Source organism: Dipteris shenzhenensis, chromosome 27, assembly GCF_047967505.1.
Source record: "Dipteris shenzhenensis isolate YYH24624 ecotype China chromosome 27, Dip_SZ_1.0, whole genome shotgun sequence".
Classification (NCBI taxonomy): Eukaryota; Viridiplantae; Streptophyta; class Polypodiopsida; order Gleicheniales; family Dipteridaceae; genus Dipteris; species Dipteris shenzhenensis.
This window is the reverse complement of record NC_141622.1, coordinates 12,717,261-12,742,502: the sequence shown is the minus strand read 5'-3', so window position 1 is coordinate 12,742,502 and position 25,242 is coordinate 12,717,261. Positions and strand designations below refer to the sequence as shown.

At 40.8% G+C, this 25,242-nt stretch overlaps 1 protein-coding gene across 1 annotated transcript; it reads left to right on the top strand.

The window, feature by feature from the left end:
* The first annotated feature begins 4,393 nt into the window (after positions 1-4,393).
* LOC147883876 (disease resistance protein Roq1-like) lies at positions 4,394-13,723 on the top strand. The gene is made up of 6 exons (XM_087398886.1): positions 4,394-4,454; positions 4,689-4,774; positions 11,588-12,097; positions 12,243-12,357; positions 12,576-13,163; positions 13,381-13,723. The coding sequence occupies exons 1-5, from the start codon at positions 4,394-4,396 to the stop codon at positions 12,632-12,634; spliced, it is 831 nt and encodes a 276-aa protein (XP_087255012.1). The 3' UTR covers positions 12,635-13,163; positions 13,381-13,723.
* Positions 13,724-25,242: the final 11,519 nt, after the last annotated feature.

Genomic DNA, 25,242 nt, shown 5'->3' with positions numbered 1-25,242 from the left:
CTGGCTGTCATATGGGCATCTGGCAAACATCAAAAGAGAGGAGAGTACCTGGCAGATGGAAGCTTGCCTGGAGGGCAGATCTGGTAGGGGGGGGGGGGGGAGAGGATACTACCTAGAAATTAGCCATGTTGTGGGCATTGAGTGGTATGAAAAAACCTTTACTTCTGGTCTTTTATATATTTACACTAGAATATGACAAATTTGTCCACATACATGGAACTTCAAACCTTTGAGCATTATCATATGCTGCCACCTTTGTATATTAAGATTGTATCTAAAAATTTGATCTTCTAGAGGGAGAACGCTAGTTATGAGAGCCTATGTTTGGCTAAATAGGTTCTATAGTCTACTACTAGTAGCCATGTATTTCTATAGTCCACTACTAGAAGCCACGTATTTTGCCCAATTTAGAGCTAGACCAACCTTATACATGCATGGGATATTAGAGTAAGCTTGCTAGGAAAATTGAGATGCAAATCGTCCATGCGAGGGCATGCGTGTATGTGCGTGCACGCTCACACAAAAATGAGCTTGTAGTTGTGTACCCGTGCACACTTGTGTGTATATACACTATTGATTATTAAGTCATATAGAGGCCTGGTTGGTTTGAGATTTAAAGATCTAGCCATTTTATCTAGGTCGGTCATTATTAAGTCATACAGAGGTTTCACTAAGTTGAGATTTAAAGATCTATCCATTTCGTCTAGGTCAGTTAGGTACCAACCTTATACATGCATGGGATATTAGAGTAAGCTTGCTAGGAAAATTGAGATGCAAATTGTCCATGCGAGGGCATGCGTGTATGTGCGTGCACGCTCACACAAAAACGAGCTTGTAGTTGTGTACCCGTGCACACTTGTGTGTATATACACTATTGATTATTAAGTCATATAGAGGCCTGGTTGGTTTGAGATTTAAAGATCTAGCCATTTTATCTAGGTCGGTCATTATTAAGTCATACAGAGGTTTCACTAAGTTGAGATTTAAAGATCTATCCATTTCGTCTAGGTCAGTTAGGTTTGTAACTAATCTCATTGGTGCCTTTTGAATTAGACTATTATGTGGGACTTGGAGTATACCTACCTTGGAGTATAAATATCCAATCCAAGGATTCAAGGAGAAGGGCTATCAAGGTTAAGTGGCAGTCGGAAACATGGGTTTAATGCTTTCAAAATCTAGGATCATTGTACCACATCATTAGAAGCTTTGATATCAGAATTCTGCGGTTTCAATTTTATCTATAAGCCTCTTCTTTTCAATGGGAAATCAAAATCTATTACAAACAAATGCGAGTGAAACGATGCGTGTGTCTCTTAAAAACAGTATGGTGTTAGGTGGATAAGCAGGGTAAACAAACGTAAATCTATGATTGTTTAATCGGTGGTGATCGTGAACCCATTTCAAGCTTTACCTGATGGTAATGTATTGGCGTCTTCGACTTTTACGAATGCTAGTGTATCACATCCGGAGCCTTCTTGCATCCCCATATTCTGCATCGTCCAAATATAGTAATGGAGGCTTCTTGGAACATGTTGTCATGCGTGGGCCAAATGATGTCATTGTAGCAGAGATGTTACTACATTTGAGTCAGATTTTGGGATCAAGGTTGAGTCTTGTATGAATTCTTTCCATGTAATAGTTTGGAAGGTCAAAGCATAAAAAATGGTTTAGGAGATGAAACCATTAGAAGCACCTAAGAATGTTATCTATATGGTGGATAACACACCAATTCTAGTTCAAGGGAAAGGCATAGTTTGTATGAATAATTTTACTGGTACAAAAGGATTGGTGAAAGATTTACTTTATGTTCCAAGACTAAGCAAGAACCTTTTGCGAGTCGGACAAATAAAAGAACACAACTATAGAGTCATCTTCAATGAAGATGAATGCATAATCAGAGACAAATCTAGAGGACATCAACTAGTGGAAAAAGCAATCAAAGAAGGATGCTTATTCAAGATGCCAGCTGCAATATTGGACTTGCATGCCATGTCATCTTAACATCAACCAATGCCACTTTTTGCATTTTGGCACAAAAGATATGGACATGTCAACTTCAAAAGTATGTTGTAATTGAGAAACTGGAATATGGCACTTGGCATTCCTAAACTTTGGTTTCTTGAAAAAGCTTATGAAGCATGTTGCTTTGGAAAAAAGGAGAGAGAAAACTTTGGGAGAAGCACCTCTTAAGCAAGAGGTTGTTGATTTGATTCATATGGGATGTATGGGGTTATGCATAGACATGTAGCATTAAGAGAGGGAGAGGGAGAGTCACATTGAGTTCATTATTGGATGCGTATATGTGATCTTAAGTGGATTAAGATTACTTGAGAGGAAGCTTGGATACTTGAGTGATGAAATGGTTATGATTATGCATAGTGCAATAGATGGATTATTTGATCTCGAAATTGATGATTGATGTCATCGAATCCTTCCAATACGGAATTCCTAAAGGTAACACATGACTCAACTCAAAGCAAAGCTCCAAATGATCCCTTAGCAAAGAGAAACAAAGCTTGGATTAGAAGTAGCTAGAAATACAAAAGCAAATGCATGCTCTATTTGAGAATACTTTGATGGTCATGTGGTCCATGTATAGATCAAGTTAGTCTAGTTGATTGCATATGAAAGTATTTTGGGTGAGTTATGCATGCTTTTTTAGTCCTATTAAAGTAAACAAGCCATGAAACAAATGGACTTGTTTCTTTGGGGTGGTTGGAAAGAAGTTATAAGAAACTTAAAAGGGGCTATAGTGAAGTCTCATGTTCAGGAAACATTAAGTTGTCACATGTTTAGACCACGGTCTAGCCACCTAGCTTCCTTGGAGAGAAAGATAGGTGGATATGTGACCCTTCATGGCTATGTGGCCTAGACACATGGAAACGTTATGCTAGAAGATGCATTGTTCAACTAATGAGGTGGTTGAGAAAAATCCATTAGTGAAGTGATTGATCAAAACTAACAAGATAGGTATGTATTGATCCAAAATTAGCAAGATGGTCTACAGTTTGCCCAAACCAATGAGGTGGCTAACCAAAATTAGCACCGTGGTTGAATATTGATTATTGAAGCAAGGTGATTGATCTTCATGTCATAGTGCATGAAAATATGTATTATGGGAATTCTGTGGGGCTACAAACTAGCATTCTATGGGAATAAGTCCATTTAAAGCTTCCTTATAAACTAGCATGCTAGCATGCTTGTAAGACAAAATTGAATATAAGCTTCCTTATATTAATTGTTATCAAATTTGTGTGTTTAAAGAGATTTTCAAGTTCATATGGCTACATCAATTTGCATTTAGAGAAAGGTTGAGGTAAATAGCCCCATAAGAGAGTGAGGTGGAGATTCATAGCAATTGAACACCATACAAGCATGTGCTCTAAGAGAATCTGCACCCACATCTCATCCCTCTTCTCCATAAGAGGCAATAATGCATAACCAAGATATGTAATCCCTAAAAATTCCACTCTAAATTTATTGCACAGGTCTTCTTCTCAAGGTCATCACAATAGTGTGATTGAGTGTTCAAGCATTCTTTGAGTTGACAAATTTCCCAACACACCAATGTTTGTAAGTTTTTAGTCTCAGGCTCATTAGTGTTGTGCATAGCTACTCTCAGGTGGTCAGGTTTGATTTACAAAATATAGGCAAGGTTGGCAAGGTTTTTGTTTCTCAATACATTCCATTGATGTCACCTTTTGGCTCATGGCTTGATGACGACTCTGTTGTCTTCTTCGCTTGATGCATGATGCTTTGTTCTTCCATGTGCCTTGATGCTTTATGTGTGGATGCCATGCTTTCTGCTATGGTCATCTCATGCACTTGTGCTTTCTGCATTCATGCAATGCTTTTTCATTTGTTGCAAAGGTCTTACCAATTGATTTCTTTCAATATTGCCAGTGTCTAATTGCATACAATGATTCTGACTTGAGAGGCACGTAGAGCTCAAAAAGATGATCACTTTTCCTTTTTGGAGCGTATACAAATTCCTCCTGGATTGCAAGTTACGCTTTGTCGAACTTTATGTGAAGAAGGGGGTCTTGATGATGTGGCACAGGGATTCACATGCTGAATTCCATACTGTGCTTCACAAGAGGCTGTGTGCTTAAAAGGCACTTGGGTGATGTGGCACAACTTTGACCAAATTGAAACTCAACCAACCTGTAACTGAACCGAACCCTATGTAACCTAACCAAAGTCTTTGAACTCAAGGTTAGCTAAACTCAACCATTATGTTGACCAAGGTTAGAATCTATCTTCCATATGGCAAGAAACTGACCAAGCCTATGAACCATGGGTTAACATCACCTAACCTTCGTTAGAGCCTATTTGCCACACACGTGGCCTAATGCTAGGAGAAAGAAATGGAAGCTTTTCTTCTCTGCAGACGATGGCGAAAGGAGAGAGCTCAGAACTCGTGTTTGTCGTGGAGCGTAGGAGTCTCTGGTGCTGTAGTTCTGGCCTGTTGGAGAGCTTTTGGCATTGCAGGGATCTATAGGACTTTGCTGAAGAGAGCCGATCATCGGGCTATCGTTTGTGATCCAAATGATCGTTGATGATGGATCTGCACGGAGTTATTCACTGAATTCGTTGTAGGGTGCTACAGTGGAAGCTATTGGCTGATTGACGAGGTTGCTCTGCCATTTTTTTGGAGGCTGGGTCGCTAGAGGTTGCTGGCATTGCAGGTGAGCTCGCTTCGTTGACTCTATTCCCAGAGGAAGCTTGCGATGAGATGGGAGGTGAGTTCTACGAGCCTGAATATCAATCAGAGGTATTTCTAGAGAAGACTGTTACAAAGTAGGCTGTCGATGAAGGCGACCCATTGGCCTGTGGAGGAAATCTAAGTCTTCTTTGCTTCTAGAGGTCCCTTGCTGCCTAGAGTTCATTTTGCTAGAGCGGGATGGCTGTTGTGGAGGCCGCTCGTTGGTCGTGAGGGGCTTTGAGGAAGCTAGCCGAGAGCCAGTTGCTCGTTGGGTGGAGCAGCTTCTATTGAAGGCATAGAAGCTTGGAGCTTGTGAGGAGAGAATTGTTGGCTTCTGTTGTGTCGATGCAGTAGGAGGGAAGCTCGTATGGCTTGGAAGAGTCGCTGATTAGGCTATGGCAGCTCTGTGTTGCCTTTGCTGCAGTTGATTGCCTTAGATTTGAGGTAGAAGAAGCGTTGCCTTGGCTGGCTATAGATAGAGTTGTAGATACTCTTTCTCTCTCACACACAAGAAGACTCGTAGGGATTCTTTATGAATCATACTCTCACCAAATCTTTGAGGCATGAACGGAAATATCTTCTTCCTCTCAGCAAAAAATCTCTCAAAGAATGCTCTCAAAATCGAATGAACACTCAACTCATGAATCTCTCATGAAATGGATGGACGGAAAATTTCTCTCTCAAGGGATGGAAATTTGTTTTCAATCTACAACTAAAACTAAACTAGGAGAAAAACATGAGCTCCTAAGACATGCCTACAACTAATCTAGGAATGGAAACAATCCTAGTGAACTACTAATGAGCTAAACTAGGAGAGCTTAACCTATGCTCTGATACCATGACAAAACATGAGTGCCTCAGGATCTATGGAGCACTCTAAGGTGAATGGAACCTATGTGGAAACATGATGAAGAGAGTGCTCATGACATGTACCTCAAGTCAATTAGGTTCCAAGATAGATTAGCTTGGACTCATAAAGAGAATCTTGAGATAGTGCAAAGTGCTTGATTGATATTACTTCAAATGAACCTCCCTTTTATAGGTGAGGGTACTTACATCCATTTGCTTGCTCACATGTGGGATATCTCCTCCATGCCATGTGGCAGCTTTTCCTTTACTCATACCTTTTCTCTACATGTGCTCATGGCAGCACAACTCTCAACAATATCTATGGCTCTTGGAACACCGGTGTGGCCTGAAACTTCATCTTTATATATGAAATCTACAAGACAGTTATTAGATGAGGAGAAACATCATCTTCTTTAAAGACACAAGCTAACTCATGTGGAATCTCTACATATTCAGCAATTGACTCATAAGAACTCACTTCTTCATCTCCATCATTTCCCTAAAAGACATTGAGAACCCTTATATTCAAAATTTTGTATTCTTTGGTGTAATTGTTTCCCCCTCTTCTATATGCATAAATGTTGTGATTTTGATATTAAAAGTCCCCTTTTATGTGTACATGTAAGGGAGAGACTTGGTTATGGAGGGTGTGTGAAGAGAGTGGGACAGAGGTAAGGAGTCTCACTTGCAGCTTTCTCACATACACAATGGGGGAATACACACAAAGGTGGAGGCTGAAAACAGTTTTCCTCTTCTTAGTTGTGAAAGCCAAAAGAACTCTCTCTACGTACAAAAGGAGTAGATGAACCCTATATGTGGATCTCAAACCAAACTCACCTAACCTAGGTGGCATACTAATTGAGCCACTAACTATCATCCAGCTATTATTCATAGGCGGTGTCCCAACCGCATATGCAGCTAACAAGTCGGTGACATAAATGCACAATGGCCACCCTGGCATGTCATGAGTGGAGCTCGATATCTCAACACTCCCCCTCGAGCTCAATCCCAATTCCTGCACACCAAGCAGGTCTCTAAACTTGCACAGGTTCTCTGTACCCAATGCCTTCGTGAATATGTCAGCTATCTGATCCTCTATGCTGACATAAACCAGATCAATAAGACCTACTAGAACCTTCTCTCGCACATAGTGATAATGCACCTCAATGTGCTTTGTTCTAGCATGATAGACTGGGTTATTTTCCAAGTGTATACTACTCATGTTGTCACAATAAATGACAACTGGCCCAATGCATATCATAAAGTAGCTTACGCAACCAAGCTACCTCACATGCAGCCATTGCTGCACCCCTGTACTTAGCCTCTGTGCTCGACAAGGCAACTGTAGGCTGTTTCTTGCTACTCTAAGTGATTGCAGCACTCCCAAAAGAGAACACATATCCACTAGTAGATCGTCTATGAGAAATACTACCAGCCCAATCAGCATCAGTGTATCCATGCAACTGTATCTGAAACCCAGTCTCATAATATAGTCCATACTACAATGTGGACTTCACATACCTCAATATGCGTCTAGCCGCATCCAAATGCAGTTTCCTTGGAGCCTGCATAAACTGACTTACCAACCCAACAGCATAGCTTAAATCTGGCCTGGTAATAGTCATATAAATCAAACTTCCTACTATGCGTCTGTACATATAGGGTCTTCCAGAAGCTCACTTGCATCTGCGCTCAACTTCACATTCTGCTCCAAAGGAACTTGAATAGGCTTACAACCTGTCATCCCATATTTGGACAGCATGTCCAATCCATACTGCCTCTGCAAGAGCCATATCCCACTTGTGGATCTAATGACCTCAATGCCTAAGAAGTAACGTAGCTCTCCCAAATCCTTCATCTCAAACTTCTGCTTCAATAGCTCACATGACTATCACTTGTGATGATCAAATCATCAACATAAATGACAAGCAACATAATACCTTTCTCTGTTTTTCTCACATAAAGTGAGAAACTTGTCAGACCATGCTCTGGGTGCTTGCTTCAAGCCAAACAAGGCTTTCTTCAACCTGCAAACAAACTCAGGATGAACAGCATGCACATAACCTGGTGGCTGCTCCATATAGACCTCTTCTCGCAAATCACCATGCAAGAAGACATTCTTTACATCCATATGATGTAAATACCATCCCTTTGATGTAGCCATAGCAATGACTACTCTTACGGTCGCCATCCTTGCAATCAGACTGAATGTTTCTTCATAATCAATGCCATATGTCTATGCATACCCCTTGACAACTAATCTTGCCTTGCATTTGCTCACAGAACCATCTGCATTGTGCTTTACCTTATGGACCCACTTGCAGCCAATTGTATTCTTGTCTTTAGGCAAGGGCACCAATTCCCATGTAGCATTTCTTCCAAGGCATCCATTTCTTCATCCATGGCTTTCTCCCATTTTTCTTTTCCATGGCTTGCTCAAAAGAAGTGGGTTCTGGTTCTTGTATCACTTTGACCATATAGGCATAGTGAATGGTGGTAAATCCATCATATTTCAGCCTATCCATAGGATACTTAACTCTGGTAGACTGTACAAAATAGGCTCATTACCAGGTGCTCTCAAAACATCCCTTGTCTTCCTTATACCAGGTGTAACAACAGAAGAAATACCCAACTCATCATCAAGGCTCTGTTTTGAGCCACTGGATTCACCATCCACATAAGAGTGATCTGCATTCACATATTTTCCTTGCATTCTACACATACCACACATCATTGCTTTCTTCTGCACTTGTCACAGAATTGGTCATGTGCTGCACCATAAACAAATGCTCATTTCTGTGATCACCCTATCTACTAGAGGATGCATAATTGCCTTGCTGCAATTTTTCATTCATAATGTCATTCTTCTTTTTATAGCAGTCTTTAGCCATATGACCCATTTTACCACAGTAGTAGCATTCAACATTGCTGTTTGCATTTTGGCCTCTCTGCCATCCACCACGACCTCTTTGGCTCCCCCTGCCTCTAAGGTTACCACGTCCTCCTCCATAGGATTGGTTTTCTTGAATTTGCTGCATATTGTGATTTCTGCCATGGCCTCCAGATCGGCTTGCTCTACCTCTGCATCTACCTCTTCCAGCATTTGAGTAGAAGACAGTTTCTTTTGAAGTTCCTCCTGTAGAAGATGCGCCACCATTTCTCCTCTCTTCAGAAATTAGAAGAGCAATCAACTCCTCAAAATCAGAAAATTTTTCACGGACGGCAATGGATGTCCGGAACTGTGCATAATCCTTTCCTAGACCATTCAAGGTCACAGAAACTAAATCATCATCTTCCATTGGCAACCCAATGGAAGCAAGTGCATCTGCAATCTTCCTCACCATCATGTGGTAGTCATTGATGCTCATATTTTCTCTCTACACATTATGCAACTCCTGCTTGAGTTGCATTTTCCTAGCTTGCGTATTTGTGCTGTACATTTTTGTCAAAGTATCCCATGCCTCCTTCGGCGTGCTTGCATCCTGAATATGCAAAATCATAGAATCTGAAATACTGATAGACAGCCAGTACATAAATTTTCTGGCTCTCTCATGCCATCCTTTAAATGCCTGCAACTCCTGTTGATTGGGAACATTAGGAATAACTGGTTCTTATTGAGCTCCAGTAATGAACTCCCAATAGCCTTTTCCCTTAAGGAAATTCATCATTCTAAACTTCCATTCTTGGAAGTTATTCTTGTGAAGCTTTTCAGTGACTATCTGTGAAAGAGCATCAAACGCCATTACAGAACACTGCAAAAATATTCTCTCACTGCAAAAAACACAAGTTCTGCCTCACAAGGTCAAATCTGGAAAACTGACGAAAGTGGTATTTGACCACACAGTCACTTCCTAGTGACAGTTTTGCATCAACAGGTAATAACAATGATTCTGTCACTCCCAATATCTCTGCGCACAGGCATACGATGCAATTTCTGTGACAACTTTTCACCAACCTGCGGAACAATGGTCGCACAACAAAAACATGGCACTTTTCTGAGTGCTTACGGAAAACTTATGCCACCAAAGCGGGCCCCGAAATGGCCTCATGATAGATGGGCTTTGCCCTTTCCCGCAACATATACTACCCTCTCGCCACACCACGAAGGGCATCCCACAATCTGAGACAGTGCACTCTTGCACTTTCCGGCTATGCTACCTACAGAGATTTGCTCCCAAACTCGAAAAAGGAAAGCAACACTGATCCTCTTACCAAGACACTGTGAACTTGGTTTGCTTAATTGAGCTCCTTACCACGAACCGAGCTCTGATACCATGTGAAGAGAGTGGGAGAGAGGTAAGGAGTCTCACTTGCAGCTTCCTCACATACACAATGGGGGAATACACACAAAGGTGGAGGCTGAAAATAGTTTTCCTCTTCTTAGTTGTGAAAGCCAAAAGAACTCTCTCTAAGTACAAAAGTAGATGAACCCTATATGTGGGTCTCAAACCAAAGTTAGCTAACCTAGGTGGCATACTAACTGAGCCACTAACTGTCATCCAGCTATTATTCATGGACGGTGTACCAACCGCATCTGCAGCTAACAAGTCGGTGACATAAATGCACAACGGTCACCCTGGCATATCATGAGTGGAGCTTGATATCTCAATAGGGTGATAGTCAAGGTTAGTTTTAAAACTAACCTTGGTGTCACCTATCAATTGTTTTGCAAGGGAGAGCCTTGGTTATGTAGGATGAGAGCGAAGTTCTATTTTAAAATTGACCTTCTTGGCACTTCTCCTTCGTTTGGAACTTCTCCTTCATTCAAGCAGAGACTTGGTATCAACACTCTTCTCTTGCAACGGAGAGCCTTGCTTATGGAGGATGAGACCTAAGTTTGGTTTAAAAACAACCTTCCCGACATTTCTCAATAGGGATTACATATTTAGGTAATCATGTGCACTTTTCTTGTGATTTATGTTGTGAACATCCTTTACACGAAATGATGTACACAATCATGAAAATATAAAAATACAAGAAACTCTCACCTCATTTTCAATAGCCTTGCTTGTATTGCTCATAAAAGATAATTACAAGTGATAAATATGCTTTGCAGTAAGTGTCTTTTTTTAAAACTACCTATGAAAGAAATACTATTATTGGGAAATATACTTTCGATGGTATTGGTTGTGCTAGTGATATCGGTCCCTCTACCAGCATTATTCAAGAGTGCCTAAACCACTAGTAGTATAGCCATTACCACCAATAATGGCTGTTGTCATAATAACCCCACCAGTTCTTTTTTTACTACTTTAGAAGTGAGAGGTAATTTTCCTCTCTTCTCTTACACACAATCCAAGGCCTAGCCAAGGGAATGGTTCCCATACTATCTGTTTTTCTCTCTTGCATACGAGATCCTGTTATCTGTTAAGCACAGACGTTGTATTGTTTCCTTACATGGTGCTGAGGCAGTCGCTCCACCACGTGGGTTTCATAGCGGATGGTGTGAGGGAGGCTTCGACGCAAACGAAAGGCCAAAGTGGTTATCAAACATGAAGGAGCTAGAGAGGGAGACAAACGAGCGCAGTCATCCAAGCCATACATGTGCAAAAATAAACGAAAAGTCTACTATACCCATTACATAGTCTACACGTGGAAGTCCAAACGGGGACCACATCATTCGTAAGCATTTCAGCCAATCACATGAAGACCAACCGAAGCACATGAAAGAGGATGGCCAATCAAATAATTTCCAAAAGAAATTATAAGCGAAGCAAAATTTTCCTTTCCAATGATAATGCATCTTGACTATAGCCTACCCCATGGGGGAGGCCAAGAAGCTCATATTATTTATTTATTTATAAGTGGAGGTCCGCAAAGTAGTGTTCTTTTGTTTAGGCACCAAACTATTTGCAAAGGAGACGTGTGGAATTGTAAGAATCTGCCTAATATTATTTATATATATTTATTTAGGCTATATATAAATGACAGCCAAACTATGTGGGATGCGGAATTCGCCCTCATATTATTTTCGTTTTCAAGATTTGGGTCTTCATCGGTTTCTGAGTCTCTTCTTCTTGTTTCTACTCTCAGGTGCCATTTTTCGGGTCATTCTTTGATAGTCTGGTCGATTCTTCTCCATTTTTTGACAAGCGCCCGGATAGTTTGCCCCCAGGAGAGGATTCTGAGGAGCTCATCTTCAAAGCCGTTAAACAGTGCCTTGTTGCTGTTGTGATATCGTCAGAAGAGTTCTTTACAAGATCCAAATGGCCGATGCTGGAATTGGCTGCTTTTGTTGAAACTAGAAGATCTAGGAAAGAGTTGCGGGTTCTTCCTGTATATCTCAATTTCTCATTAGGGAGTCTCAAAGATGATCGTAAAATCAAAGGTTGGGTAAACTGTTGGCAGCAATGGGTAGGTAGGGATACATGTCTCCATTGGAAAGAAGCAATCCGAACGCTGGATCATACTGGTGCTTTATCGTCAGAGAAATTTGACGGGGAGGTGAATCTAAGAAGGCAAATTGTCAAATCCATCGTGTCGCTGATTCCGCCAGAAAGTTCGGATGTGTCTCGTGTGCAGGGCAGGGAACGACTTTGTCAGGTCAGGGACTGAGGGACACGTTGATCTTCTCGTAAAGCTTTGTAACCTATGAATGAAGGGTATTGTTGGCTTGGATTTTGGTGGAACCAAGTAGGCTAAGAGGATCTTTTGCTGACTAGGTCTGGATTTTTGTGCAACTGTACAGGAGGTTTTAACATACTTTCAATATCAAGAAGAAACGGTGAGGCAGGTTGATGTTTATGGAATTGGGGGAACGGGCAAGTCGGCGATGTGTAGATGCTTAAGAGATCGCTTGTTTGGTGAGTTCTTTGGCAAAGTGTGTCACATAGAACTAGGGGATGAGGGATTTGTGCATCTTCAGCGGAAGCTTTTGAGAGAGCTGACGGGCAAATGAAGATGACTTACGTATCCATGTAACTACGGAAGAGCAGGTGAGGGCTTTACAATTATTTATCCGGGATCCGGGAAGCTAATTTATGCTGTGTTTCTTCGTTGAAATTCTCCCTTCTGTGTGCAGGGCTACTATGCTATAAAGGAACGCATGCCGACGCAACGTGTATTCTTGGCATTAGATAATGTGTCCGATACGTCAAAAGAATCTGCACAAATTCTTTTGAGAGAAGTGCAGTACAATCCAGACAGTAGGGTGTTGGTGACTCTCCGTAGTGAAAACGTCCTCCTGCGACTTGGCATTCATCCAAGGCGATGTGTACCTGCTCCCAGAAAGAGGAAGCGATGGCATTAGTTCTCCATCAAGTATCTTTGTCGAGGCCTCATGGCAGTGCTCTTTCCGCAGGCCAACAGAGGAAGATCGAACAAATTGTGGAGCGTTCTTACCCTTTCCAACCGTTAGCTCTGAAGGTGTTAGCTGGTCAGATCCAGGTCGACGAAGCTTGGGAACCGGATCTTCAGTACTCGGACGATGAAGAACACAGACTTTTCTCGGTGATTGAAAGAGGCTTTTCCACAGTCAGATGAACTAAAAAACATTTTTCTGGTTGTGGCCTTGTACACCCCCAAAGAATTCCGGACTGTGGGCAGCGTATGCCGATGGTTGGTCGACTCGATGTACTGTAGCTACTCAATCAATCACATCAGGAAATTAGTATGTCACAAGACGAATCTATTCACACTAGTCATGCAAGAACGGGAACTTTGTTGGACTATCGGGAATGCACTGCATGCCATGAATGTTTCTATGTTCTTTTGCTCTGTTGCTCTGTTTTTTTAACCGTGAAATCTATTAGCAAAAGAAGTGTCTTGCAGTTGGCTTTTAGGCCTAATGGGACGTAACTGACTTTGAACTCGATCGTTTCCTGTAGGTGACTGATTTGAGCGCAAAGGCGTTCATAGAGGTGCAGCGGAGCAATGTTGAAGAGCAGATTTGTGTCCATGAGCTTCATCGGGACATGGCAATTAGACACGCTCGCGGCGTAAGGAATCTTTTATGCCAGAGGTTTAGATCACGTTCCAATGGACCTAGTTCATGTGGCTGAGCACATGGGGTTCGTGGAAGGGAAGTTTAGAATATTGGACCTGGTCTCAACATTCGGCTGCTTAAAGCTGCTAAGTCTAAGAGGCTGCCAGGAGCTGGAGGACGTCAATTTGCAGGGGTTGCATTGCTTGTTGAGCTTGGAGTTGAGTATGTGTTCCATGAAAACCATGAACATGGGCTTGGCGTTTCAGCGTGCAGGAGATTAGAGGAGTTGGACTTGCCAGATTCCGACAGGCTGATGTTTGTGAATGTGTCAAGCTGCAACGAGCTGAAGTTGGCAAGGCACGAGAAGATGAGAATTCTATGTTTGAAATACTGCAGCTCAGTAAAAACGCTCGACGTGAGTGGCTGTACAAATATGAAAGAGATGACTCTGAGGGAGTGCAGGAAGCTGTGCCCCATGAACAGGCTGCCAGAACACTGAGGCAGCGTGGGAGTATTATGATCATCTGCTCTCTTGGCATCTTGAGGTGGAGTTGCCGTCGTCATTGGCAAAGATTCATGTATCAGCCTGCAGGAACATAGCTATTAAGGAAATGTGTTACAAGGTGCTAGGCTTGCGGGAGCTCAAGGAATTGATGTTTATCAGAGTTCGAGTGGCATGAGCTTGGGAGCTTTTACAGAACACCTACAAGCGTACGAGTAGGAGTCTTCGTCCACAATTCCATGTTTTATTCAAACCTTTGTAAATCACAGGTGCACATAGAGTGTGCCCATGCGTGTGTGCATGCATACATTGTGTGTGCGCTTGCATCCTCATGCATGTCCTCGTGTACACGTGTGTGCATCCATGTGTGTATGTGCATGCATACGTGTGTGTACGTGCGTGCATGCTCACACATGCATGTGTGTGTGTGTGTGTGTGTGTGCGTGCGTGCACGTGTGCATGGGCATGCACGCACGTACTGTCTAACAAACAATCTAGCCTTCTTCACTACGGAATCGATTTTTTTTTTTCAAACATATTATTTACAGAAACCAAATGCAACCATATGCTAATGCCCTTCATAGTAATCACAAGTGGGAGTAATCCATTATTATCATGCCCCTTCTCATAAAAAGCAAAGGTGGGAGTCAACTAAATAATCACATTCATATTAGTACACTGAAAAAATACAAAAACCATGCCAAAGATTCTACAGTGCAAATCCGATGGAGAGGAATGTTGACTCACCTAGCACCATCACAACAAAATGAAAGTTGGAATAATGCATTTAAGTTGTGGAAGTCAAGCTTCAATGTCGGCACATAGTTGTTATCCTGATTAGCATTAATCGAATCATGGCATTTAGATAATCAAAGGTTGACAATTAAAAATCATCTAGTGTTTATGGAGAAGAAGTAGATGGAAATTTGAGAAGGCTCAAGAATAATGTAAAATCTTTGGATATTCTAAGTGTAATGAACTAATTAAAGGTCATAGTGGTCAATGCTATATCCTTTTGTAACAAACCTTCCAAAACATGTCTAATATATGGTAAGAAAAACTTGCATAGCAAAAGAAGTTGAAAGCATTGAGAATCACCACTCCATTGTTATAGTCAAAAACTACCTAAAACTCAACTCTTTTTCACACCAAGTTGCTAGTGCATGAAACAATCCCCAATCTATCATTGTGCCTGCTGTCGGCATTGTTGATTCACCAACATATTCAAGAGTGCAAACATAAAGGATATGATCATAATGACTGTGCGAATAGCTTGAGCATCACCTTCACAATCTTCTAGTTCTCTTAAATGGGCTGCAATCTCTTGTAACGGAGTTCTTCTAGGCATCACATCAGAAAACACATGCCTATACTAGGCATAACATGTAATCAAGTACACCCGAGACCGTTAAGTAAGGTGGGATGAATCCAATACCAAACGTACCTGACATCTCCACCAAAAAGATGTGACATGAAGTTGGGGGTAATAAACTTTACACACCTCTTTACTTCCTATTGCTTTTGAATTGAGTGACAAAGATATTTATCATTGAGAAAGGAACATTAAAAAGAAGCTTTTATGCCCAGAGACCACACCATACTTTCCTCCCTTAGATGAGAATGAAGATGGTAACATCCCAAGTGATGTTGTACTCAAGCATAGGGAGAAGGAAAGGATCAGCAGAGGCCATAATCTCAGCAAGCCGGTCTGCGCTAAAGAGAAGAGCGATATGTTGTTGAAAGAAGATCTTGCGGCTCAACATGACATGAATTGATATATATCAAGGAGCTTGAAGGGGCTGATTGGGTCAGATGGATAGGTTCTGAGGAAAAATTGCACCTCCATAGATACCTTTACACTTAGCTCAAAACACTCTGCAAACTGTCATTAGACATAGAGGCCTATAACTTTCGGTAGAGACATGATACCAAAGATTCAAACACATATAGAGATGCGCCTTGAGATGGGCTTCATGTTGATATACATTTCATAAGAAACAAAGAAGCGGCCAGAAAGTTATGGGCGGTTTACTAGACGGGGGTAAAAATCGTCATGAAAACAGACTGTCAAACACAGAGACTCATAACTTTTTGCTGTAGTATCTGATTCAAGGTTTGATAACACAGAGACATGCGCCTTGAAAAGAGCTTCGCGCTGATATAAGTTTCATTAAAATCGGACTAATGAGTGGAAAGTTATGAGCAAATCACTAACAGGGGGTCAAACTGTCATGAAAACAGACTGTCAAACACAGAGACTCATAACTTTTTGCTGTAGTATCTGATTCAAGGTATGATAACACAGAGACATGCACTTGAAGAGAGCTTTGTGTTGATATAAGTTTTATCAAAATCGAACTAACGAGCGGAAAGTTATGAGCAAAACACTAACAGGGGGTTAAACTGTCATGAAAACTGCCCTCCACCCATGCTAATTTCGCTTGAGCAGGATGCTCCCTCAAGACTCCACCTTTATCAATGATCCACCACCCATAGAAATCTCTGCTTCTGTTGTGGAGTTAACCCTCGAGGAAACATGCATTCTTTCACATATTGCTGAACATCTTGCACTTCTGGCCATCCACTGTCTACCAAAGAAACCACCCCCCGGTCTTGTACTACAATGGCTTGAGGAGCCAACTCATCTGCCCTTTGATTTTCTTTTCTGTTTATATGAACAAACTTGCAAAAATCAAATTGACTACATAGTGCCGTAACCTTTTGATTAAGCTCCTTCAAATGAGGACTGCTTGTCTTGTAATGCCCTTGCATTTGCTTTATAATAAGCTGAGAATCTCCTCTTACTTCCAATTCTTTAACTTGACCAAGAATCAAATCATTATACTCAGTTGCATTATTAGTTCTGGTACCGGGAAGCTCTTGTCCTCTTGCCCATACCTCTTGACCTTTAGAATTCATCAAGGATACCCCCCTGGCTCCTTGTTGGCGTGAAGGACTAAAATCCCCATCACAATACAAGACAAAAGCTATTGGTGGTGTCTCCCTTTCATCATTAATGCCCTTCTTATATTTCTTTTTTTCTCTTAGATCCTGCCGTCCTGTGAGCAAATCTGCGATAGTGGACCTAGTGGTATTTTCAGTGACAAAAGAGAAAGAGAACTCTTGAAGCTCTGACAACCATTTTACAAATATCCCCCCAGGACTAGGCTTGCGAACTAGATATGCTAATATAGACTGAGAGGTAAGGAAGAAAAATGGCCGAGGTAATAAATAGGAGCGAAACTTTCGGACTGAAAACACCAAAGAGAGGGCTTGCTTGTCCATTTCTTCATACCTTGTTTCCACCTCTGTAACTTGTCAGCTGGCATAATAGGTGGGTTGCATTCCACCTGCCTCTCCTTTTTTGTAGCAATACAGCACCAGCTGAATGCAAAGATACACTTGGATTTACATAAAAGTCTTGAGACCAATCAGGGGGATTCAATATTGGGCCCTCACTCATGGCCTCCTTAAGTTGCTGAAAAGACTCTTGTTGCTTCACACCCCATTGGAAAGAAACTTCTTTTCTTGTCAACAAGTTCATGGGTTGCACTATCTCTGTGAAATCATCACAAAAGCGTTGATAATACTTGCACTTTCTTAGAATTCTGCGAACACCAGTGACACTCTTAGGACTTAGTAATGCCATGATTCCTTGAACCTTGTCAGGATCCATTTGCAGGCCTTCTTCAGACACAATATGCCCCAACAAGGCTACTTTTGTTTAAGCCAAATGACACTTGCTAGGATTTAGACACCCTTTTGCTTCATCAATCCTAGCTAAGGCCATCTTTGACTTCTCCATGTGATCTATGTGCCGAGAATAAATGCAAAAATAATCCAAAAACACCCTTATGAACTTTCCCATGTAAGGCTCAAGCACTTGATTCATGAACCTTTGAAATATAGCTGTGCATTAGTCAACCCAAAAGGCATCACTTTGTAAGTAAAAAATCCCCAAGGTGTGACAAATGATGTTTTCTTTTGATCTTCCTCTCGAATACGAATTTGAAAGTACCCAGAATACCCATCACATATAGAATACATCTCATGCCCTGCTACTTGGTCTAGTATTTCATCTTGGAATGGCAAAGGAAAATGATCCCTCTTAGTGCATGCATTCAAAGGACAAAAGTCCACACAAACCTGCCACTTATTTCCTTTCTTTGGTGTGACAACTACAGGAGATATCCATTCTGAATCATCAACAGGAAAGATGAATGCTGCCTCAAGTAGTTGTGCTACCTCTTTCTTTGCCTCAACTTGGATCACCCCCAATTGCCTTAAGCGTTGCACAACTGGCTTGCTTTTTGGCTTCAACTCAATCTTGTGCTCCATAAGAGAGAGTGATCGAACCTCTGAATAGCTTGTTGCAAAGAGACATGGAAAATCATCTAACATATCCAAGTACTGGAGCTTCTCACTACCTGATAGAGAATCACCAAGAAGCTCTTCATTGCGTTGGCGTCGTTTAGTGTGCTCCACATCCTCCACATGAAGTGTCTCTATAGGATCTTCTTGCACCACCACCTTGTTCCTTCTTGACTCATCCCGATCAGCACCAAGACAAATACCAAAGGCCACTCCTTCCACCTCACCCTCTGAGCTGGACTCCTCGGCGGAGCTACACCCTGTCTCTTCTTCTTCATCAGTTAAGTTAGAGCTCGAACTCTCTGATGTTGAAGACTCCTCCTTGACAACTTCCTTTTTGCAACTTTTGATGTTGTAGCGCATCTTCTTATCACTTCCCTGCAAAATCAATTCTCCAGTATCCCAATTTTGAATAGCCTTCACCTTGCGTAGCCAAGGCCTTCCCAAAATCAATGGATAGGCATGTGCATCTGGCTTGGTAGGGATCACCTAAAAAGTAGTAGGCATAGCTAGATTCTTCACAACTCCTAAGGTCTTAACCCTAGTGTTGTCAGCCAATTTGATGCGATAAGGAGAGGTAGTATTAGAATATTTTAAATCAGCATCTATCATGGTCTTCTCACTCATGACATTAATCGATGCACCTCCATCAATATACACATTAGAAATCACTTGACCATCAATGATCACATCAACCATAGGTACATCACCACCAACATCTATATCTACCTTTTTAACAATAGGAATGGCACTTTTCTTCTTTTTCTTCTTTTTCTTCTTTGTGATTTTTGTGCTTGCTAGCTTTCCCCATTCCTTCTGTAGTTTTGGAGACAAAGCAAGTAATTGACCAAAGGTGATATGAGCTTCCTTTTCTTTAAGGTCAAACAACAAGTCATAGCTTCCAATGCCTTGTCCTAAAGAAAAATTTGACTGGCTAACTCTCCTTCTAGATGCCTTCTTTTTCTTACTACGGTGTTCCTCTTCCTGATGTTCCTCATCTACTTCTTCCTTGCTTGCTTCTTCTTCTTTTGCTTTACCACGCCCCCGTTTAGCCATCATTATCTCTCTTTCCTTATCCCCTGAAGAAGCTTCTAACAAGGATACTTGTTTTTCTTCTCTCTTTCTCGATCTAGGACACTTGGGGCGATAGTGACCTTTTTCATTACATTCATAGTAAGTGACCCCACTCTTATCTCGAGGCCTATCTTCACTCTTTGGTGCTCTAGGTTGTCGTGCATTAACCAAATGCAATTTCAAATGAGCAAACTCTGCCATCAATTGGGAGATATTATGATCTAACTTAGAGGACTTTGGTACCTGAGGAGTGCCCATTACGTCCACCTTAGAAGTTGAAGTTGTTGAAGACACAAAAGAGGATTCAATCTTTAGAGAAGCTTCTTTCTTGGTCGCAATGCGAAGTGCTTCCATGTATGTTGTTGGATCTTTACTCATTACTTTTGAGCGAAGATGAGGCTCCAAAGCCATAACAAATTTGCTAATCTTTAAGTGCTCCATCCCTAAGAGACTTTGAGGGGCCGATGATGCAGATGCCACAGCCCGCAAAGCTGCCCTTTCATACTTTGTCCATAAAGTTTCATATCGGATTGCCAACGTAGAGACCATCTCACCCTCTCCTTGATAGAACTGGTCCAATTGGAACATCAAAGTATTTGGCGACTCCATTGCCCTAAATCTCTACTTCATTGCTGGCACCACTTGGTCCCAGTCCTCCTTGGTAGAGTCCGGCAAGGCCTCATGCCAACTCAAGGCTACACCTTCAAGAAAATCAGGCAAAATCTCCGCCCGATCCTTCATGGACCATCCAGAAAGCCGGCATCCTCGAACAAAATCCCAAAGATAAGACTCCGAGTCTTCCCTTTGGGTCCCTCAAAACATTGGAATCTTCACCATGATGAAACACAAAAAGGAAACACCAAGATCCAAATAATATCCCAAATGAGATCCAAACAAGATCCCACAGAGCCTTAGTATACAAAGACCAACTTATTATGCATAACCACTTGTTGAAAACCCTCCACAATGTGATCCTCAACAAAATATTCAAAAATAAGTGACCAACCAGCAGCATGAAAACATTGTGTATACATACATGCATTCAAGAATCACCCTTCTCACAATTGGAAGTGCACATAACAGCTTCAAGATATTGTACTCTTCATCATTTGCATCGCAAAAGAAGTTGAAAGCATTGAGAATCACCACTCCATTGTTAGAGTCAAAAACTACCCAAAACTCAACTCTTCTTCACACCAAGCTGCTAGTGCATGAAAAAATCCCCAATCTATCACTGTGCCTGCTGCCGGAGTTGTCGATTCACCAACATATTCAAGAGTGCAAACATAAAGGATATGATCATAATGACTGTGCGAATAGCTTGAGCATCACCTTCACAATCTTCTAGTTCTCTTAAACGGGCTACAATCTCTTCTAACGGAGTTCTTCTAGGCATCACATCAGAAAACACATGCCTATACTAGGCATAACATGCAATCAAGTACACCCGAGACCGTTTAGTAAGGTGGGATGAATCCAATACCAAATGTATCTGGCATCTCCACCAAAAAGATGTGACATGAAGCTGGGGTTAATAAACTTCACGCACCTCTTTACTTCCTACTGCTTTTGAACTAAGTGACAAAGATATTTATCATTGAGAAAGGGACATCAAAGCTTTTATGCCCAGATACCACACCATACTTTCCTCCCTTAAATGAGAATGAAGATGGTAACATCCCAAGTGATGTTGTACTCAAGCATAGGGAGAAGGAAAGGATCAGTAGAGGCCATAATCTCAGCAAACCGGTCTGCGCCAATGAGAAGAGCGATACATTATTGAAAGAAGATCTTGTAGCTCAACATGACATGAACTGATATATATCAAGGAGCTTGAAGGGGTTGATTGCGTCAGATGGGTAGGTTCCGAGGAAACATTGCACCTCCTTCATAGATGCCTTTACACTTAGCTCAAAACACTTTGCAAACTGTCATTAGACACAAACGCCTATAACTTTTAGGAGAGACATGATACCAAAGATTCAAACACATATAGAGATGCGCCTTGAGATGGGCTTCGTGCTGATATACATTTCGTAAGAAACAAAGAAGTAGCCAGAAAGTTATGGGTGATTTACTAGACGAGGGTTTAAATTGTCATGAAAACAGACTGTCAAACACAGAGACTCATAACTTTTTGCTGTAGTATTTGATTCAAGGTTTGGTAACACAAAGACATGAGCCTTGCAGAGAGCTTTGTGTTGATATAAGTTTCATCAAAATCAAACTAACGAGCGGAAAGTTATGAGCAAAATACTAATAGGGGGTCAAACTATCATGAAAATAGACTGTCAAACACAGAGACTCATAACTTTTTGCTATAGTATCTGATTCAAGGTCTAATAACACAGAGACATGCGCCTTGAAGAGAGCTTTGTGATGATATTAGTTTAATGAAAATTGAACTAACGAGGGGAAAGTGATGAGCAAAACACTAATAGGGGGTCAAACTATCATGAAAACTGCCCTCCACCCATGCTAATTTCGCCTGAGCAGGATGCTCCCTCAAGACTCCACCTTTATCAATGATCCACCACTCATAGATTTTTCCTAGAATAGGGTAAGTATCTCCCTTGGTGGCTCGAAAAATGGATGGACCATGTGTGTGCAATGAGCGGTCGAATAGAAAGAACTTTTAAGGCTTTGAAAGAAAGAAAAGGGAAGAGAGACTCAAGAGAGGGAATACGAAGTGATCTTCATTGTCAATAAAGTGAGACTCCACTTCAATGCAACTCAAAATACTATAAACACAAGGGAGAAGAAGAGGTTTCATACATACAAGAGGGAGTGGAAGCTCCAAGACTACTCATAGAGAGAGAATGAACTAGAGAGAGATGGACTCAAGAGTCTACATAAGAGAATATCTACAAGAGGGAGAGAAGGCTCATGGAAGAGGCTTGAGGAGACTAGAGCTACAGCAACATGAGGCCTAATGGTGGAGAGATGATAAACAAGGAAGAGGAGGGCTCCTTTTTTAGATATTTTGTCACCGTCCTTCACCCATTTACAATTGCTGCTTGTAGATTCTTTTCCCCATCAATCACATAAGCCCATATGTCACCATCCATGTCCTTTTTGGCTACTCTTGCCATGTATCCCATCAAAATATTCTCAAGACTCCTAAAATATTAAGAAAGTCAAGAGTCTCCCCACATGGAGCCCATAGGGACCCTCTCTTTTCCATATGTCCACATCCTCCTTATTCCACATGGGAATTCTAGAAGGATTCCTCTTGGCTCCACACTCCTCCACATGCCTTCCACATGCTTGGCATGTGACGTGTCTTATATCATTGGAACCCATGGACATGAGCCCACCTCTTTATATGACTCACTCTTCCTATTTTCTAAAAACCCCATAATATCTCATACACAAATAACTCTCACCCCATACCAATGTATTTATAATTCATACCTATGGTATTTACAATGATCCATTCCACTCATCCTCTCATTCCAATACAATATCTTAGAAAATAGAAATAAGTGATAGCCGCTAGGCTATCATTTGATACTCAAAATCTTATCAAACATCGAAGAAAACAACACCAATGCCAAATAAAAAATATCAATTTTTGGCATCACAGTATCTATGTTGCTTTTTTTATTTATAGTGGCTAGGACTTCGCCTTTGAAGTTCGTGTTGAATATTTTGAACTTGTTGACATCATGTTTCATTTTCGAAGGAGGATTAGTTTAATCTTGTGTAAGGTGTTTTTCAAGATTACTCATTTGTCCAATATATCATTTCCTGTAGCGACGTAGTGAATACAATATACGTAATAGGGGCCTTTTGTGCTTTGTTATTTGTTTTCTTTGGAATTTCCTATGCAAAATAGCGTAGTGAAGAACTATGAGTTTTTTCATATGTGCCTAAAATTGAGCTACCCATGTACCATAAATTTTGAAGTTAAGAATGTACTTGTAGGTTGCGGCACTACATCGGTCTTGGTTGGAGTCAGAAAAAACTTGAAATGGTCACCATATACTTCTTTCACAAGAGCCAAATCAATAATGGGAGCCACACGTTCTATCATTATGGACGAATCTTTCTGCTTTTTTGCTTCTTTACTTCAAAAAATATTGGTGAGCTTTCCCAATATCACATTTGCAGTCTTTTGATCTATTTTGAGGAGCTTGCATCTAAGGTAACATTGTAGCCAAAATGGAGCACTTGAAGGCAAAAAGCTAAAATTCCCTCGGAATGCTAATCTATTATAGCTTACAGTGCTTCTGTCCTCAACATCATTGGAGTAATGAGATCGTCCATGCCTATGATCTTCGAAATGATGTACTTTGTCAAGCTTGCATTACGCTTGTATGAGATTCTGTAGTTCTATTTTTTCCCTTCCTAGAAACATGAAAAGTTCATAATAGGATGAAACTGATCATTAGCCATCATCTCTTTGTCGCCATGTTCTATTTTCCATTGTTGTATTTTGTGTTCATTCGCATCTGTGAATTTCCTAAGATCTTGCAATGAGCTCCGTCTGTAAAAGCATTCTTGAGGCTCTTTTCCAACAACATTTGTGAGATGCATCTGAGTTGTATACAAGTAATATGCTTGTGTCTTTGTTCTTTTGGTTGTTTTTTCTTGACCTTGTTGTGCCAACCACACTTTCTTCTTGAACTTATTGAAACTATATAGATCAAGGATTTTAGTTAGAAGAATAAAAAGTGAGGAGAAACATATAATCATTATTGCATGTAAGACTTGTACCTCATCTACGGTTGCCATTCTGTGTTGCAAAAACTACAATCGAGTGAGCCTGCACAAATGGTTCAATGTTAGAGAATGAAATGTCACAAGTTATATACTTTCTCATAATTCTCAACTTTATTTGGAAAATAAAGGTAGACTTACACAATCTAAATTATGACTGCATAGGAATGAAGTCCGATGGTGTAATTTGATTAAGGGTTCATAGGTCTTGTTGTGACATATGTTTGTCCAGGTGCAAATGAATCGTATATCACAACAAGATCATTTCCTTTAAGTGTGCATCCTCGAGTCTTGTGTCCAGTAATTGCATAAGCAAATGTAATTGGAAAAGTTGTCTTGTGATACCATATTGAGTTCAACACCTTACATTTGTGCTAAGATCATCTGAGCGTTATTTTTTCATTGGTTGATAAGATATTTGCATGGATTTTCATCATATTTGCATGTTTTTTGTCAATATATAATGTAACGACTGTTGTGATCGTATTGTTTGTAGCTTCAGTAGAGAGATTATGTTCTTAGTAATCATAATTCATACTTTGATTGCGATTTGCTATATTGAGCCGAAATAGGAATCCTTTAGCAATTGTTATAACTCGATTATGTCTTCTGCATTTGAAGTTATGTTGATTTTTTTGATTTCTTTTGCACTACATTGTTTGTGTAGAATGAGCTCATTGTACTGGTGTGTATCGTTCTGGTGTGTACAAAGCATAGTCATTGTTATCAATGAATTGGGGTACTTCACTTTTATCGGTGATCAAATGACCGAAGTAGTACTAGATCTCTTCCATGCTGGGCGATTGTATCTTGATAATGTTAAGGAATTTGGCATATATAGGATCTTTGAGATGGCATAGGGATGTTTGGAGGAATGAGACAGTAGAAATTGTCCAAAAGCTCAAGTTACTAATGTGGCACTTTCAACAGTACGGATTCTCTAAATTTTGCATAAGAGAATTTTCTTTTTCTCAAATGGTTGTAGTAGTTTTTGATTTCTAACAACACACAATTGTTTGATGGCCATGTTTAACATCTGGCAAGTCATCATCAAGATTTCATCAAATTATGATGAGGTCTACACTTTTTAGATCC